This window comes from Acinonyx jubatus, chromosome A3 (genome assembly GCF_027475565.1).
Source record: "Acinonyx jubatus isolate Ajub_Pintada_27869175 chromosome A3, VMU_Ajub_asm_v1.0, whole genome shotgun sequence".
Classification (NCBI taxonomy): Eukaryota; Metazoa; Chordata; class Mammalia; order Carnivora; family Felidae; genus Acinonyx; species Acinonyx jubatus.
The window spans coordinates 121,990,498-122,009,826 of NC_069388.1; the positions used below are offsets into that span (position 1 = coordinate 121,990,498).

The following is a 19,329-nucleotide window of genomic DNA, read 5'->3' on the forward strand; positions in this document are numbered from 1 at the left end:
AAACCATATACCTGCAAATTACTTGCTTCTAAAGCATAAAAATTTGGCATGTTCACTTTTCTAAAAGAAAACAATGAGAGGGAAAAAAAAATACAACTTAACTTCTCTGTAGGCATCTCATTCAAGGGCCATTTGTCCTAAGCATGTCCCTTAGTTAATTTGAGGTGGGAGAGAGGTGGCTGTGGTGTCATTGCTGAGTTGCTCCTCGTCCTGGTGTGCCTCTCCTGTGGTATGAGCATTTTAATGAGCATCTAATTATATGGGAAACCACATGTGGGTAGGGAGGGAGAAAAGGGCAGGTGATAAGGGAATTCTCTGTACTAATCAGTAAAAATTTTCTATAAATCTAAAACCATTCTTAAGACCTGCTAAAAATTACTGGAATTTAAAAATAATTTAATATTTACATTGTGCTCTTTATCACTGTTTTAACTTGGCCTGCCATAACAGAAACCATAGACTAGGTAGCTTGATTAATAGGAATTTATTTTCTAGTAGTCTGGAGACTATAAGCCCAAGATGAAGGTTACAGCATGGTTAGGTTCTGGGGAGAGCCCTCCTCCTGGCTTACAAATGGCCTCTTTCTCTTTGTGTCCTCATATGACAGGGAAGGAGACAGAACAATTTCATGTTCTCCAGGAAGCTCTCTGATGTCTCTCCTTGCAAGGCCACTAATTCCATCATTAGGGCCCCACCCTTATGTCCACCTCTAATCCTAATTACCTCCCAAAGACCCTATCTCCCAGTACCATCACATGGGGTTTATGGCTTCAATATAAGAATCTTAAGGGAGACAAACATTTAGTCCAGGACAGTCATGAGTAAGAATGTTTTATACATATATTTTTAAGCTTTATTTATTTATTTTGAAAGAGAGAGAGAACAAATGAGAGGCTGAGAGAGAGGGAGAGAGAAAGAATCTTAAGCAGGCTCCACACTGTCAGCACAGAGCCCAACTCAGGGCTCGATCTCACAAACCTTGAGATCATGATCTGAGCGAAATCAAGAGTCAGACAGTCAACCCACTGAGCTACCCAGGTGCCCCACGAATGTTATGTATTGACATTCCAAATATGATCACAAGTATAGGTCAGCATATATATATATATATATATATATATACCTGAATATATATTGTACCTGAATAATACTAAAACATACCAGTTACTACTTGAAATAGTTTTACTAAATATTTAATCAGGTTTTAATAGTTGCCTTTGGTCTGTCCTCAGAAGTATTTCAAAACTGGTCCTTTGAGGGTACCAGGGTGACTCAGTCAGTTAAGCCCCCAACTCTAGATTTCAGTTCAGGTCATGGTCTCATAGTTCATAGAATTGAGCCCTGAGTCAGGCTGTATGCTAACAGTGTGGAGCCTGCTTGGATTTTCTCTCTCTCTCTCTCCCTCCCCCCTCTCATAATAAATAAGTAAACATTAAAAAGGAAAAAAAAATAAAAGAAACTGGTTCTTTGAAGCCTTGAGTAAGGAGGGAAGTTTCTGTTCTAAGTAGAATTTCTTCCCACATTCATGAACATCTGCATGTGTGCTAAATTTGTAATAATTGCCTTATTTTAAGAAGCGGGTGACAGGTAAGAGGTGTCTTATTTTTATCCACATCCTGTTTTTGGCTGTTAACTGGAACATACGGTCAAGACACAATGTAGTTTTTGCAGAATTTAGGAACCAGAACCACCCTCATGACTACAAGGTTGATGGCTCTTTGGTTCTGTTGTTAGTATGGAATTTGGTTCTCTTTTCTTTTCCCTCCTGAAGCCGTAGCTCAAACTCTTTGTGTGTCACCTCACTGTGAACATCTCAGCTCCCTGGCTCTTGACCTCCTCTTAATTCTCACATATGGTAGTAAAGATCAGCTTCCTGAAATGTTAGTTCTGGTTCCAGAGTCCTGTGTTAACTTTAAGTTGATTTTAACATGAGATACCAGCTCCTGAGAATGGAATTTAATCTCCTTCCTCCCCGCCCCCGCACCCCACCAATTTCACTTAATTTACTCATTTTAACTTGTCTCTTTGCTAGCACTTAGGGGAAAATATGCCTGCACTTACAACAAATCTGTTGGACTTATATTGTTTATTGTTAGGTAAGTCATCAGCCAGATTTCCTATGTCCTCCTCTTTCTTTAAGATATCACATGTAAGATTACCCTCATCTCAGGGGCGCCTGGAGTAACTCAGTTGAACATCCGATTCTCGACTTTGGCTAAAGTCATGATCTCACAGTTGGTGAGATGAGACCCCCCATCAGACTCTGTGCTGACAAGCGTGGAGCCTGCTTGGGATTCTGACACTGTCTCCCTTTCTCTTTGCCCCTCCTCTACATGCTCTAAACAAACAAACATTAAAAAGAAAAAGATTACCCTCATCTCCAGAAACCCTCCACTCCTCTCTGCTCAGTTTCCACTCTGTGCTCAGGCCTTTGGTAAGTCAGACTTCACTTCAGTACTTTAGTCGCTCAGATTTCTTCTGCTACACTTCCACCATCTTTTTTTACTTCCCTAATTATCTTCTATGTAGAATTATAGATCTACAGATCCAGTGCAATCCTTGTATAAATTCCCACCAAAATTCCAATGGCATTTTTCACAGAAATAGAAAAAAAAATCCGGGTGCCTTGGTGGCTCAGTCGGGTAAGTGTTCGACTTTGGCTCAGGTCATGATCTGATGGTTTGTGGGTTCAAGCCCCACATTGGGCCCTGTGCTGACAGCTCAGAGCTCAGAGCCTGCTTCAGATTCTATGTCTCCCTCTCTCTCTGCCCCTCCCCCACTCGCACTCTGTTTCTGTCTCTCAAAAATGAATAAATGTTAAAAAAATTAAAAGAAAAAAGAAATTAAAAAAAATCCTAAACTCATATGGAATCATAAAAAGCACCAAATAGCCAAACAAACCTTGAGAAATAAGAACAGAGCTGAAGGCGTCATGCTTCACGATGTCAAACTATATGGCAAAGGTGGTAATCAAAACAGTGTCACACTGGCATAAAAACAAACCAGTGGAATAGAATAGAAAGCCCAGAAATGGACACACACATATAAAGTCAATTAATCTTTGACAGGGGCTCCAAGAATGCACACTGAAGAGAGATAGCATCTTCTGTAAATGGTGTTCAGAAAACTGTATATCCAAATGCAGAAGAATAAACTGAAATACAGTTTATAAACTGAAATACTGTAAATTAATTCAGAATGGATTAAATACTCACATTAAGGCCTGACACCATAAAACTTATCCTAGAAGAAAACATAAGGAAAAATACTCCTTGACAGTGGTTTTGGTGGTGATTTTTTGAATATGACACTGGAAGTATAGGTATGAAAAGCAAAAATAAACAGTGGGACTATCTCTAAAAAGCTTCTGCACAGCAAAGGAAACAATCAACAAAATGAAAAGATAACCTGTGGAATGGGACAAAATATTTGTAAACCATCTATCTGATCCAAAATATATAAGAAACTTACATACTTTGATAGCAAAAAAATTAAAAGTCTGATTTAAGAATGAACAGATTTTTTCAATAGCCAAGAGGTGTATGAAAAGATGTTCAACCTCACTAATCATTAGGAAAGTACAAATCAGAGCCACAGTGAGACTCACTTCACATCTGTTAGGATGACTGTTATCAAAAAGATAAAAAAAAGTAACAAGTATTGCCAAAGGTGTGGAGAAAGGGGAACCCTTCTGTACTGTTGGTACAACCATGATAGAAAATAATATGGGAATTCCTCAAAAATTGAAAATAGAATTTCCATATGATCCAACAATCCCACTTCTGGATATATATCTTTTTAAAAAATATTTGTTTACTTATTTTGAGAGAGAGAGCGTGCGTGGCGGGGGGCAGAGAGAGAGAAAGAGAATGAGAGAATCCCAAGCAGACTCCACGCTGTCAGAGCAGAGCCTGATATGGGCCTTGATCTCATGAGCTGTGAGATCATGATCTGAGCTGAAGTCCAGAGTTGGACGCTCAACCTACTGAACCACCCAGGCGCCCCTGGATATATGTCTAAAGGAAATGAAATCAGTATCTCAGATATCAGTATGATATCATATCAGTATGATATCCCATATTCATTGCAGTGTTATTCACAGTATATGGATAATTCCAGGATATTGAAACAACTTAGTGTCTGTTAATGGATGAATAAAGAAAATGTATATGTAGACACAATGGGATATTATTCAGCTATAAGAAAGAAGGGAATCCTACCTTTTCAACATATTGATAAACCTGGAGGATAGTATGCTAAGTGAAATAAACCAGACACAGGAAGACAAATACTGTATGATCTCAGTTATATGTGGAATTGAAAAAGTCAACCTCCCAGAACCAGAGGCTAGAATTTTAATTGCCAGGATTTGAGGAATAGGGGAAATAGGAAGGCATTGGTCAAAGGGTACAAACTTTCAGTTGTAAGATGAATAAGTTCTGGGGATCTAACATACAGCATAATGATTCTAGTTAATAATACTATATTGTATAACTGAAATTTGCTAAGAGAGTAGATCTTGGTGTTTGTACCATCACAAAAAAGAGAAGAGGTGATTATTCCCTCCATCTCGAGCCTACTGATGGCAGTGCCCTTAGTTAGGGATGCCTAACTACACATCGCTAGTAGGGAGCTCCACAGACATTTCCTCCATCAGGGCACATATTATGGCTGTACTGGCTCTTGTGGTTCTTATTGTGATCCGCAGGATTCACTTCAGCAAGAAACCATCAGGGAACTCTGAGGAAACAAGATTTATTACCTATAGTTCCTGGAGGGTACATGGCATGGGGAACAGATATGGGGCTCTGCCTTTATTAGGGTCTGAGGGTGGGGTGTCTACAATTTTGGAGGTTTACTCTGTAGAGCCAGAATTAGGGTTTGGGAAGGTAGAAGTGGGTCACACAACAGTCAGTTATTTAAATTACCCAAGGCTTGAGGGAGGGGAGGGGGGTGATGGGTATTGAGGAGGGCACCTTTTGGGATGAGCACTGGGTGTTGTATGGAAACCAATTTGACAATAAATTCCATATATTGAAATAAATAAATAAAATAAAATAAAAAATTCAAAAAAAAATAAAAAATAAAAATAAATAAAATACTTAACTCAAAAAAAAAATAAAAAAATAAAATAAATTACCCAAGGCTTTCTGAAAGGTACCTTTGTGGGTGGGGGGGGTGGTCTAGTTCCTTAATCTGGTTGTTTTGCTAGCAGCTGTGTCATAGAGATGGCAATATGTCTATTGAAGATGGATGTCTTTTGATGTGGATACCTCATCAATCAAAAGCTTAAGGTCAGGTACTTACACTACACTGCGTAGGTGATGGATATGTTCATTTGACTCTGGTAATCATTTTACATTGTATACACATATCAAATCACGTAAAAACAATCCTGCATAACCTAAATATATACAATTTTTATTTGTTAATCATATTTCAATAAAGCTGAAGAAAAACAATTATAGATAGTGGATGATGGGTACTTGGGGATTTGTTATACTATTCTCTCTACTTTTATGTATGTTTGAAAGTTTCCACTCTTGAAAAAAAACTTTAAAGAAATAAAAATAATTATAGAATCTTAGATCTAAAAGTATCTACAGCAATCCTACCATGAACCCTTATTTTTTAAGGAAAGAAAATGAGGCCCAACAAGGCTAAATCACCTGCTGGTGAGTGGCAGAATTTTGACAGAAGTGCCTTTTTCATAGTGTCTTTTTCTCTGTGTTATTGTGTGTGCTTGCGCACACTTGTGTGCATGTGTGTGTGTGTCCTTGTGTCCCTCTATGAATGCAGTTCACTTGAGATTGAGAGTCTTTTACACTTTGCAAAAGACTAGGGTATACTTTGAAAAGTAAGTCGATCCTGATTACCTAGTGTGAGAGATTTTCAGAGCACTAGTAAGTGAAACTAAATACACAGACCTTGTTGCCTTGATTAAAAACATCTATTTCAACAGCCATTGTATTGAAATGTAACTGAAGGTGGACAGAATGTAGAGCAGATACTTGCTCTGCTATGAACTTTTTTAAAAGATACATCTTTATTGTTTTAATCTATTTCTTCATAATGTGCCCAAAGAAATTTGGGGGTTCAATACCATAGTTTTTCCTTTGTAAGGAAATTTATGTGTTTGCTTAAAGTGTGTTTTTGCTGTTTGGAAAACAGAGGCGTTAAAAGAATTCTTAGAAAACAGACTCACTTAACATGCTAAACCTCCAGAAGCTGCCGGCCCTTCTGACCTGTTATCTTAACCTCTGGCAAGAGAAGAGACAAGCCCAGGACAGAGGGAGCCAGGAAGTAGTGGAAATACCTCGGGATAGTCAGTGAAGGATAATGCATCTTCTTTTCTGTAATGTAATGGTGATTAGCTAACATATCTGATTCCTACATTCTTAACCTGGGTGAGAAAGACCATCTACAATAGAAGCTGTGTACTGAATTACCTAATGAGAGCAACATTCAACTCAGTTGTCAACAGTAAGTCCTTAAGTGAAGACAAAACCAAGCATTTGAACATGATGAGCAACTTTGAAAGTTGAAAATAGATTCAAAGAGTAACCCTAGATGAGGGCTTCTCAAATTTTGGCCAGCATCAGAATCACCTGGAGGATTCGTTAAAGCAGATGAGTGGGTGTCACCCCAAGTTGTTGATTCACATAGATGTGGGGTGGGATCTGAGAATTTGCATTTTAAACAAGTTCCTGGGTCATGTTGATACTATTAGTCCTGAGACCACATTTTCATAACCATTACTGTAGATCTTCACCAGTAAACACTAGTGAGGAAAACCAGTAGAAATTAACTGTTGTATGTCTGGACTTCTGAGAAATGTCTTTAGTTTTTGTTTTATTGTTCTTGTTATTTATAACTTTGAGTATACTTGTTGCTTAGGCTGCTTCTCTAGTATTGAGTTAATAACTTAGTAATTAGAGCCTGGTTCCTTTGCTCCCTAATGAGAACAGTGCCATCTAGAGGCATTAGCTCAGAGGGCCACCAGAGGGCCAAAGGAAGCTGTGGTTTATCTAGAGAGGGTGAATGGACAACTCATCATCATCGAGGGTTTATTGGCAACCTACTTGGTTATTACATGAAATTCCAGTCTCCGCCTTTTAGGTTAGTGCCTTTCTAAAAATTTGTTTAAATGTTTATTTTTGAGAGAGAGAGAGCATGCGAGCAGAGGAGGGGCAGGGAGAGAGACAGAGGATCTGAAGCAGGCTTTGCACTAACAGCAGAGAGCTCAATGTGGGGCTCAAACTCACAAACAGTGAGATCATTACCTGAAGTCGGATGGTTAGCCAGCTGAGCCACCCAGGTGCCCCAGGTTAGTGCCTTTCTGTCTGTTCTGAGGAGCCAAAACCTCTGTGCAGGGCAGGGGAGGGTGCTGTGGGCCCCACTTGCACCCTCATTTAACCAGAACAGTTCTGCCTTTCATCTGTTTTACATAGTGAAAGTTATGTTTGCAAATGCAATCCATGGTAGATTGCTTTGGATAGGCAGGACAGATATATTATTTATCATCCAAGATTATTGCTCTAAAGTACAGGTTTTTTGACATGCAAAATATGGCGTGAAAAAGATGTAATCATTGAGAGAAAGGACATAAGCTATAACCACCCATCAAATGTTGAAAGTATGTTTTGCTTCATATTAGCACATGTTAAAATTATGAACAGTTGGAAATAATATTCTAGTTGCACCACATTATCACAATCATAAATTGAGTATAATTGGGAGAACAGATGTTCACCGATGTCAGGAGGGGGTGATTCAAGACAAAAAAAAAAAAAGCATGAAAAGAAAATGTGAGGAATTAGAAGTATAAACTCTTTCTGGCTTTGATTTACTATAGAGTCAGCTTACTTGATGGCAGATTCATTATCAACTATTTTAAGTCATTTGTCCAAAAAGTATAACATAAAAGCTAGAAATCACAGTGGTTTAGTTTCAGCTGATAAAACATTACCTAAAAAAGTTATACAATCTTTCAACTAATGATGAATTTGGGTCATGCTTATCCAAAGAAACAATAAACCACTCCCATTCCAGTATTCAAACAGAAGGAGAGAAAAATGGGGTTTTCTCTCTTGCCAGAACCTTGATTGTCAGAGGAACATGAAGGTAAAATGGAATGGTTAGATGAGCCCAAGGCAAGGACAGTCAGTCAGTGCTCGGGGCTCACAGTCATTGGAAATAAACAAGTCTCTAAGTAAGTGGGAAGAGACAGAAAACCAAAGGGCAGAACAAGAAAAGAAGTTAAGAATCAAGCAAATTGTAGAGTCTTGGGGGAGACAGAAGTAAGAAGCACAGCAGGACTAAGGAGAGTGACACGGCAGTTAGTGTCCTGTTACTGGGTCTCTGCCCCTTTCTTTGTGGACCTTAGGTATCTTCTTACTGCTCATGCAGTGGAACCCCGACTCCTTGGTGATGTTCAGTGTCCTCCTTGATCTAGTTGCAGCCTTCCTTTCCGACTTCATTTGTCTTGTCCCACCTCTCTATAACCATAGACACAGAACTCATCACTTTCCAAAATTACACCTCACACTTTTATGCCTTTGAGCTTTTGTTATTTACTGTAATAACATTATGTTCTCCTTGCTGAATCAATCTCTCTGTCTCTTTCTCTCTCATTTCCCATATTTTCCCCCATTGAAATCTTTAGCAGATCATTGGGTTTTGTCAGGGTTTTGGAAAGCATAATTTGATGACCCTGGTTTTCACCATCTATTTGGAGAATAATAATTAAAAATTATTTTACAAGGCATGTTTGGGTTTTACAAAGGTTTTTGTTTGATAGCGGTTTTAAATAGAGTGCCTAACATCACTGCGTTACGTATCTTAAAGGCTAACAGAGTCACACCAATGTTTAGATACAGGGAGTTTACAGAACTACTTAGGGGGCCAGGGACAGTCAGGGCCTAAACTAATGAGGGTGTGCTTTCACATTGACTTAGTAAATTCAGGGCACCATCATAAAAGGAAGGCCTTTGGATCAGTAAATTAAATAAGCATAAAGAATTAGAGACAGTTCATGTCCACTGTTTCACTGATATTTGGCATAAATCTAGGTAAAGTCCTTTGGGGCTTTTGTATTCCATTGAGAGTAATGAAGAAGTGAAGGGTGGTTTCCCCTATAAAACTGATGTAAGATAGGTAAGAACAATATGCCAAAGCATTCTTTATTAAAATTTTTTCTTTTATTTTGAGAAAAAAATTTTAAATGTAGAAAAGTACAAACAGTAGTGTAACAGTCCAAATTCTGTTAGTTGATTTTCTCTTGATAGTTAGCACTTTGCCATAATGGCCATATTTACCATCATTGCCTCAATATTTTCTGTTAATAAATAAAACAATACAGAAAATTTTCATTTTTAGATCCTATCTCCAGTTATAATTTAGAGTAAATTATATTTGTAGTGACATGAATGTAATGATGCACAACATGTGATATTGTTTTGTGTTTTTAAAGCTTTACCTGAAGAGTAAATCATATATGTCTTCCTCAAAGCATTCTTTAAAATATGAAGTGCCATTTTTAGCCTTTTAATATCCCTATGTAAGTTGTTTAATTGAAGTTATTATTAATAAATAGCTTTGGAGTAATGATGGGGGCAGAATGGAAGAGTCCACTAGTTGAGAAATTCTGGTGTGAGAGTGGAGAGCTACTGTCTGTAGACTCAGTCCCAGCAAAAGGCTCATGTAGGCTAATCTCCAATTTTGTTAGTTAGATTGCATTTGAGTGTATAGAGTATACATTTATAGTAGTATGCACTAGTAAAGAATATTTCCTGGATGTTTATCTTGGTTTATTTGGAGAAGGACACAGTAGTTTTCATGAAACCAGTATGCATTACCTTTCAGCTGTGATGCAGTAAAAATGTGTCCTTTTCTCGAGGAAATGCTTGATATATACTTATTTCAGTGTTTTACAATTGTGTTTTTATCTATTTCTGTTTGCTCTTATTAGATTCTGAACTCCTTGAAAGGAAAGGGATTATATTGTATTTATATCTGTATTTTCAAAGTCACCATGAGCCAACTAGTCACCATTTTCTGTCAGAGTGGTCAATTCAGTTGATGTGAAATGGAACAAAATAATAGTTATCAGATTTCCTGTATCCGGAATCTGTCAGGGATCCATATTTTTTTATTTATTTTTTAATTAATTAATTAATTAATTAATTTATTTATTTATTTATTTATTTAGAGGGAGGAGGGGCAGAGAGAGAAAGAGAGGGAGACAGAGAATCTCAGGCAGACTCCACACTGCCAGCACAAAGCCCAATGCAGGACTTGAACCCACAAACCGTGAGATCATGACCTGAGCCTAAATCAAGAGTCAGATACTTAACTGACGAGCCACCCAGGCGCTCCCATAATATTTTGATCTAAGATTGACAGAATGTTAATAACTGGATCAATCAATTTGAATAACTAGATGAAAAGTAAATATGAAGTGCTAATATTACTTAATTCCTCTATGAACTTTGTAGAAACAGATTATATATACCTTTTGAAATAAACTCCAGCATCAGTAAATGAGCTATAAAGTAAATTCCATAGAAATGGGCCTAAGAAATAGGGCCAGGTTCTAAAATGAAATTGTCAGTATCATATTTAAGACTGTATCTGGATAAAGATTATGTTCCAAACATACTTTGTTGATTGTAATTTGGAGTACATTTTTCTATAGAAAGAATAGCTTAAGTAATTTCCATATTATTATTCTTCTGATTTGGGTACAATTGAATGTAGTTTTTTTTACTGTATTTTGTAGACAGTAAGTTAATGATTTCTAGCATTTTTTCTGAGTATATTATAATAAAATATGAAAATATGTAGTGAAGTTTATAGCTTTTTAACTTCTAGTTTTTGCTAGTAAAATAGTGTCCAGGTAGCACATTTAAATTTGCTATCAACATTATTTCTAGAAAGTGCTTTCTCCTTTAATCTCATTACTACAGCAGACACTAATAAGTAACGTGTTTGCCTTGGGAATCTTCTGAGGAGTTCCCAGAGGTAAAGCCAGATTTACTTCTGAAATATTCATTTGAGTAATCTTTTGAATTTTAATATGCATTAAAGTTTATCCAAAATATAACCTTTTAGAACCTTATTTCTGCTGCCAGTGAAGTTTTAAAATGTTCACTGCATTTAGCTCGTTCCCTTTCTGTTTACACTATCCACATAAATGTCCTTGGTATATATTCGAGGGAGGACATAAATGACAGGAACTGAAGTGACAGCAATCGTAACTATCATTTCTGTCACAGTTTATGCCAGACAGCTGTGCTCTGTGCTTCAGAAGCGTTGTGTTTACACTGCCAAGACTACCTCCATTATATATGAGGACACTGAAGCCAGGTTAAGGGACTTGCCCTAGCCACCCTCTTAGTGAGGTTCTCGGCTGGGATTTAGACCCAGATTTATCTTGCCTCTAGCACCCATGATGTTTACTACACCATACTATCCCAACGAAAGGAAGATTTTTGACATTTTCAAACATTGGGTATTTTGAAAAATAAAGGATTTGGCTTGCAGGTGTTATAGATGCTTGTTTTTAGAATATCTGAGAACAATATGATCCCTTCTGGGTAGACTAATCAGAGAAGATAAACTGAGAGGGAAGCATAAACTACTCAAACTTAAGTGTAATATTAAATAAACATTTGGGTTGGGAGCTATCGGGGGCCCTACCAAAGTCAGACTTCCAGATTCTGTCTCTTCCCAAGTCTGTTTGATGCTGAACTTCCTTGTTAAACGGAGAATGGATTCGAGGCTGACGTAGGAAGAAGGATTAGGGCAGAACACATCTTACCCGAGAGATCAGTAATACCATGGAAAAAGGGAACTAAGCCTCATTGACTGGGTAGAAAGGTCTTCAGAAACTGTATGCCAGGCATTGGGAGACAGAGATAAGAGACATAAATTGTAAAGTAGGAATAAATCAGGAGTAGTGTGGTGAGATAAATGTGGATGGGATGTTGTGGGAACCGAAAGGAAGGCTACTTTCTCCTCACCTACTGAATCATAAAATGGCTTTTCAGAGGAGATGACACTTGTTGGGAGGTTGAAGGATGAAGAAGAGTTGGCCAGATTAACGGGGGAGCTGAGCACCGAAGAAAATGAAAACAGCACGTACAGATAAAACTAAAGAGCAGTCCTTTGCAATGAGTTTCGGGTACCTTTCGAATGAGCCACGTTGTGGCTCATTATAGTTCGCATGAGTAACTTGTAGGAGTCAAATTCTAGTAAACCAAATTTTAATAAAGAATTTATTACACCTTATGATACTTTGAAACATTACAGGTTCATAAGGAAAACCTATTGACGTTTTCTATATGTATAGAATATCAGAGCTGACAGCGTCCTCAGAGAATGTCTAGTCAGTACATATTTTCACGCCACACAAATATTTACTGCGTGCTAGTAGTCACAGAGGATACAGATGAAAAGATGGACCTTGCCTCCAAGGAGCTCACAGCCTCTGAGAGGAAATAAGCAGACTATAACACAAGTATGATAAAGGGTTGTAATAAGGATAGAGAGTACTGGTTAAACACAAAGGAAGGCTCATTCATTTTTCTTGGAGATTAGCTAGATAAAGTTTTAATTAGCTCTTGAAGATTCCAGAAGACAGTTCATTTAAGGAAGGAAAGGAAGAAAGGATATTTCAGTTAAGGCTGCTGGTTAAAAGGAACAACTTACAACATTTCTCCTTAAGCCCTTCAGTCAAAGTTCTTCAAACAAAAACTACCTCAAATAATGAAGCACTGTCATGGATAGTTGTCTATTAATAATATAAACTGGCCTAACCAGTGGTTCTCAGTGTGTGGTCCCGGGACCAACATGTCTGGGAAGCTTAGAAATGCAAATTCTTGGGCCCCAACCCAGACCTACTGAACCAGGAAGTTTGGTGGTGGGCCCAGCAGTCACCACTTTCACGTGTCCTGCAGAGGATTCTGATACCTGATCAAGTTTGAAAACTAGTTGCCTAAGCGAACTGTAGTTCATGGAATAGTTGAAAGTTCATGGGCTTTGAGGACAAAACCTGGGTTTGAATCTCACCTTTCTCACTTATTAGGTGTGTGACTGTCAGTCTATCACCTAATGTCTGTGAGCTTTGGGATTTTCATCTATAAAATGAAATCACTAACACTTCCTTTCCAGGACTGTTGTGAAGACTGGTTGATGTAATTTAAATAAAGTGTTTAACACTGTAGCTAGCACATTTGTAGGCTTTAAATAAATGGTGACTGCTACTGTTGTTAGTTTTTTTAGATATTTTTCCCAGTGAATTTATTACTTTCACTAATTGAGTGAAAACATATTCATATCTTTTGCTTTTAGATTCAAATGCTCAAGAAATCAAAGACATCTATGGACTACAAGGTCAAGTGGAACACAAGCTGGCTTTCTTGAGAACTCATGTGCCAAAGGAAATGAAACTTGTGGTCATTGGCCATTCAATAGGCTGCTATATTTCCCTTGAGATTTTGAAGCTTGCTCCTGAACTGCCAGTAAGTATGCCTCAGGCGGTGACGGTAGATGCCTGATGATGCTCTTGCACAAATCCTCCTCAGCTCTCCTTCCCCCTTTTGCCTCTTGTTTAACTGATCAGTAAAACAGAGAGGGGGGGTTATTTGGTGGCTGTGTTTACTTTTATTTGTATTACTGTGGGCCTGTGCTAGTGTATGTATGTTCATGCAATTTCCATGTGTTTCAAAAAATAGTACGGTAAGAGGTAGGGATTTTTCCAGATGGATGCCATTGAATCTAGGGTTATCTGGAATTCTTAAGTTGTATGTAACTCATTGTCTTTTATAAAAGAATAGTGAAGAGCAGTTACCAGCTACGACCCAGCAAGAATCTTTATTGGGAGAGTATTTTGCAAATGTTCGTGCCTCCTTTCAAAGGAAGAAAATTTATCATCATTATCATCATTATCATCAGTAGGCAAACAACAGCTGTCCTTTATGGAACACTAAATCTTTATTAGGTCATAAGTCTGGGCCCTTATCTGTTCCACAGCTTGGCAGCCTTTTTGAGACATTCACTTATTCATTCGCAAATTATTGGGTGCCACTTGGTGTCAGATATTAAGTGAGACACTGGAGACACAGAGACCTGTTTAAAGTGCCCAAGAAAGCTAGTGAGCTAGAAGAGACTTAAAACAGAAACTTGTACTTTCACTAACATGTACCATTGAAATGACCTTTTGAATGGATGCAATTCACAACATAAAGTATTTCTTTATTTGATAAACATATATTAAACACTGGCCATGTGTCAGGCCCTGAGCTGTGTTTTGAGGACATCCCAGTAAGACAGCCTTTGAGGTAAGAGAGTCCAAAGTCTCGTGAAGGAGACACACTAACCCATAGGTCTGATAACTATGATCTTACATAAGTACGGGGTGTGAGGGAGTACTATTTAACCTTGTAATCCAAATGCAAGATTGAAAGTGATTCCTTCCTGGAATCTCATTCCATGTGATAAAATACATCTAGTGGAGTTTCGGAGCTCACTAGGAATTTTCTTTTTCTACCAGCTTGGCACACTTACTTCTTATAATCGCCCTTAGGAAATGTACAACCATAGCCTCCGTGGGTGTGTATTTTAATACCAAATGGAAATTGTTAACTTTCTTTTATTGAGTATAAGAAAATGTATTTTTCATTTCTGAATGTGATTTTGATAAATTCAAGATTGCATTCCATTCGCCTTTTTATTGTTTCTATTTTTTTTCCCATGGATAAGCCATCTTAATCAGAAAGGAGAGATTTCATTTCTGTTTTTAGCATTTGGCTTGGCTTCTAATCTCTTTTGTGCCTTCTAAATCTCCTCCAGTACTGTGTGATGAGGTTACCATCTTCACAGTGCCCAGCCCTGCCACTCAGTGCTTCTGTTTACACAGTTGCCATAAGCCCTGGTTCCAGAGCTAAGACACCTACGTTCAAACAGTCAGTGTCGTATTTTGTCTGTGTGACCTGGGACAAGTTATGGAGTATCTCTGTACCTCTGTTTCCTCATCTGTGAAATAGGGATAATAATATGTTCCCCAAAGGATTTTTGTGAGGAATTATATAAAGAAGTAAGAATGCTGTCTAGACCTTAGAAGTTCCATAATAGGTATTAGCTATTATTATGATGATGGAAATGACAGTGGAACCATTGGCTCACTAATTAAGTTAAGTACTATATTAGTTATCAACAGCAAGTAACAAATTGCCCCAAAGCGTCATAGCATAAAACCATACACGTTTATCCTCTCACAGTTTCTGTGGGTCTGGGATCTGGCTGATCTTACGATCTTATGAGACTGCAATCAAGGTGTCTTCCAGGGCTACAGTCTCATTTGAAGATTTGAATTGAGACAGAGGTGCTTCTAAGCTCACTTATGGGGTTGTTGGCAGGACTCCATTCCTTGAGGGCTTTTGGAATGATGACCTTGGTTCATTGCTGGCACTTGGGTGGAGTTCACCCTCAGTTCCTTAACATGGGAGAGTCTTTCTAACTTGCCTCATTAGCATTAGAGCAACTAAGGTAGAAGAGCCAGAGGAAGAGTCTGATTGCAAAATGGAAGTCACAGACTGTAACCTCATTACAGAAATCATATCCCATTACTTTTACAGTATTCCATTTGTTAGAAGTAAATCACTGGGTCTAGCCCCACCCCCCCCCCCCGACTCGAGGAACAGATTACACTAGAGCATGAATATTAGAAAGTAAGAATCACTGGGAGCCATGTCAGAGGATGCCTGCCACACCACTACTACAGTTAGGATTCCACTTGTGTGGTGTACAATCAAGTATGTAGATACATAGATCTATATAAATTAAAAGACTGCATTTATTTCCCAGTATAGAGGTGAGTTTATCCTGTCAAATAGAGTATAGCAAACTGATATGAAATAGAATTTTGGGTTTTTAGTTATCCCAGGTGTTTTAAACACTTAAAAAATACATATTTTAAAGAAAAGAGTCCTTGGCATATTTGAAATAATAATAGCATTACCATTTGTGATAGTTAATTTTTTTTTATTTATTTATTTTGAGAGAGTGCATGCACAAGCAGAGGTGTGGGGGTGGGGGGCAGAGAGAGAGGGAGAGAGAATCCCAAGCAGGCTCTGTGCTGGGCATGGGGCTCAGTCTCACAAACCATGAGATCATGACCCAAGCCAGTATCAAGAGTCTGATGCTTAACTGACTGAGCCACCTAGGAGCCCCCATTTGTGGTGGCTAATTTTATGTGTAAACTTGACTGGGCTAAGGGAAAGCCAGATAGCTGGTAAAACATTTCTCAGTATGTCTGAGGATGTTTCCAGAAGAGATTAGCATTTTCATCAGTTGACTGAGAAAAGAAGATTTGCTCTCATCATTGTGAGTGGGCATACTCCAATCCATCCAGGTCCCAAATAGAACAAAACTCAAGAAAGGAGGATTCTTTATCTCTCTTCTTCAGTTGAGACATCCATCTTTTCCTGACTTCTGACACTGGAGCTCTGAGTTCACTGGGCTTCAACTCTGGGCCATACACCATCAGCTCCTCTGGTTCTCAGGCCTTCAAACTCGGACCGAATCATACCACTGGCTTTCCTGGTTCCCAGTTTGCAGATGGCATATTGTGGGACTTTTTGGCCTCCATAATCATGTGAACCAGTTCCTATAATAAGTCTCCTTTTATATATATCTATATCTTTGTGCGTGCGTGCGTGTGTGTGTGTGTGTGTGTGTGTGTGTGTGTATCTCCTATTGGTTTTTTCCTTCTGGGGAGCCCTGACAAATACACTATTCTGTAAACATAGAGAAGAAAATATTCATTTCTGAGTCCTTCACAGTCTATTAACTTAATCACCGATCTTTTTGGTTTTTGTTTGCTTCTCATCGATTCTGCATGTGACGTATGGTTTCTCTTGTGCATATTTGAAAGCAGTTGTTGAACACACCTGTTTTGAACCCATCTCTCCATTTTGGCATGCATTCACAGGTCTATTGGGAAAAAAATACAAATGCATCTTAAGGTTAATGCAGCTTCTTACAGCTCCTTTAGCTTTAGAGCTTTCTAATTGTTGCTCTACTTCCAGGTGTTCTTGCCCTTGGAATAGTGGTGAAAAGGGGGAAGGAAGATGAAACATGAGCTTAACGTACTCTGTTTGTGAAGACATAACTCATACTGTGATTATAGAGTCTTCAGAGGGACATGTGAAACTGTGTTTTCTTAAAGCGGGTGTTTTCTAGAAAATAACGCGTGCGATAAATTGTCCATAAAGGTCACCCGGGGAAGACGGTGAACATCTGTATGATTTTTTTTATTATTATTCAAAAGCTTTATCTGGTTTCAATTAACTGCATTGTTGAAGTTCCCCCCATCCCTCTTTAAACACCTGGCCCAGTTAATATCGGTGGTGTGATCCCTGCTGAAGTGTTGAAATTTCAGTGTCTCTGGGCTACTCTAAGACGGCACGGTGCCTGCGTGCCTGAAGTTAGCATGACACGCTCCATTTAAGATGCATTGAACAATCAAATAAGTTTGTGTAAGCCAGAGTGTTGCAATCCCTAATCATTTTGCCAAAAATAAGTTAGCTGTTATGTTTTATAACATATGAAGTGTGATAATAAGAAACTTGTGTTTCCATCTCTTCTGTTATTTTTACTGGAATATTTGACTCCCATAAGATTTTGAAGACATATGTGTAGTTTAGTAGCTGGTTTATTTGGTTTTATTTTGGTTCAGTTCTTTATAATATTTTTATAACTAATTATAGGAAACTTTGGTCTTAAAATCATTTTAAGTAACTTATTGTACACTTTAGATGTATTATCTGACCTATATTTAAATATACTAAAAAAAAATGGCTTCTTTAAAAATCTAGAATTAAAATTTTTTTTGTTTCTTTAAGCAAATTTGTTACATAGAATTATCGAAATTCTTCCTATGTTTTGACAGTAATGTCCAGAATAAAGAATTTAAATAGAAGCTGGAGAAAATAGATATTTGGAAGACTGTTAAATAGTAGCTGTCATAACTTCTAATAATAAACATAGTTTTAGACTCATAGGATCTTAGAACTGAGATGGGCTTTGGGAACAGTCTTGTCCCATCTTTCTTTTCATGGATGGGAACTGAGAGCACAGTCCCTTGCCAGGATGCAGCCTCAGCTCTGTCTGAATCCAGGGGTGGGGTCCTGTTATGTTAGCTGTGGGTATAGAGTCTAAGAAGATATTTGATGGGTCTTTCAAACTTAGGATGATAGCAGAGCCTGCCGATAGCTCACTATACTCGTGGACTATACGCAACAAGCTGCACGTGGTCCATTACATTGCAGCTCAGGGAACAGGAGATTCCATGAATGAATGCTGTTTTAGCAATTCGGAGCTAGAGGTGGAGTAATCAGAGCAGAAATAGTAGTCTTATCCCCACTATTTAGAATCTTCTTTCAACATTGATCCTATGTATGTTAAAAAAATGTGCCATCTGATTTTGCCAGTAAATTGTTTGCATAAAGTTCAAGGTTGGGAGTTGAAAGCCCTTGATTCTTAAGTAGACTCAGCACTGAGTCTTGAGGTGAACCTCAAGTAATTTAACTTTTATTTTCCTCTAAGTATTTATGTAGCATTTTATGAAAACATTTCATTCCCTTCCAGGGATAGCAGATCCTTCAAAACCTTAATTTTTTATATCATTTGGCCTTTTCTTGGGGAAAATGCACAATAACATAGAGCTTCCTTTGTCTGTCTGCTTGGCAAAAATGTCTTCTCTCTAAATGAAATTTCCAGATTACTTGAACTCACTTTTTGAAACACCAGATTCTTTTATCCAGTTGGATAAAACTGTGTCTAAAATTTATTATTTATCTGCATCCTTATCTGCATCTGCATCCTTCAACAATGCATATTGATTATGGAGGAATTAGTGGTTCAAGGACATCATTTTGAAAAAGTGTTATTATACTATAGTAAAACACAATCAAAGGAAGTTTCCTATGTCCTAAACTTTCTTATATCATAGTGCTTTTAAAAAATAAAAATAAAAACTTGTCTGTTTATTTTACAGTTTCTCTGTCTCCTTCCTCAGTGTTAGGCTCCATGTTTCTTCCCTATTGCAATTTCTTACTGCAGTTTGCTGCTAGTAGAGAAAAAAGATAATCATGTTAGAATTTTGTGTTAAGAATGGACAGGTCTTAAATGAATATACAAGAGTAAAATTGATGAAATTAAGTACATGGATTTTGTTACTGCTCAGAGCTTTCTTTTGTTTCTTTTGGGATCCCTGGTGCTGTTTTAGGTGCTCAAAATTTGAGAGACTCAAAACACGCTGCAAGT

At 37.9% G+C, this 19,329-nt stretch overlaps 1 protein-coding gene across 3 annotated transcripts in view; it reads left to right on the plus strand.

Moving 5' to 3' along the window:
* Positions 1–19,329, plus strand: part of LDAH (lipid droplet associated hydrolase) — a 110,668-nt gene that overhangs the window by 29,625 nt on the left and 61,714 nt on the right. For all 3 annotated transcript variants that reach the window (XM_015073990.3, XM_015074055.3, XM_053201185.1), the window contains one exon: positions 13,354–13,523. In XM_015073990.3, coding sequence (XP_014929476.1) covers positions 13,354–13,523 — 170 coding nt within the window. The remainder of the gene's footprint in view (positions 1–13,353; positions 13,524–19,329) is intronic.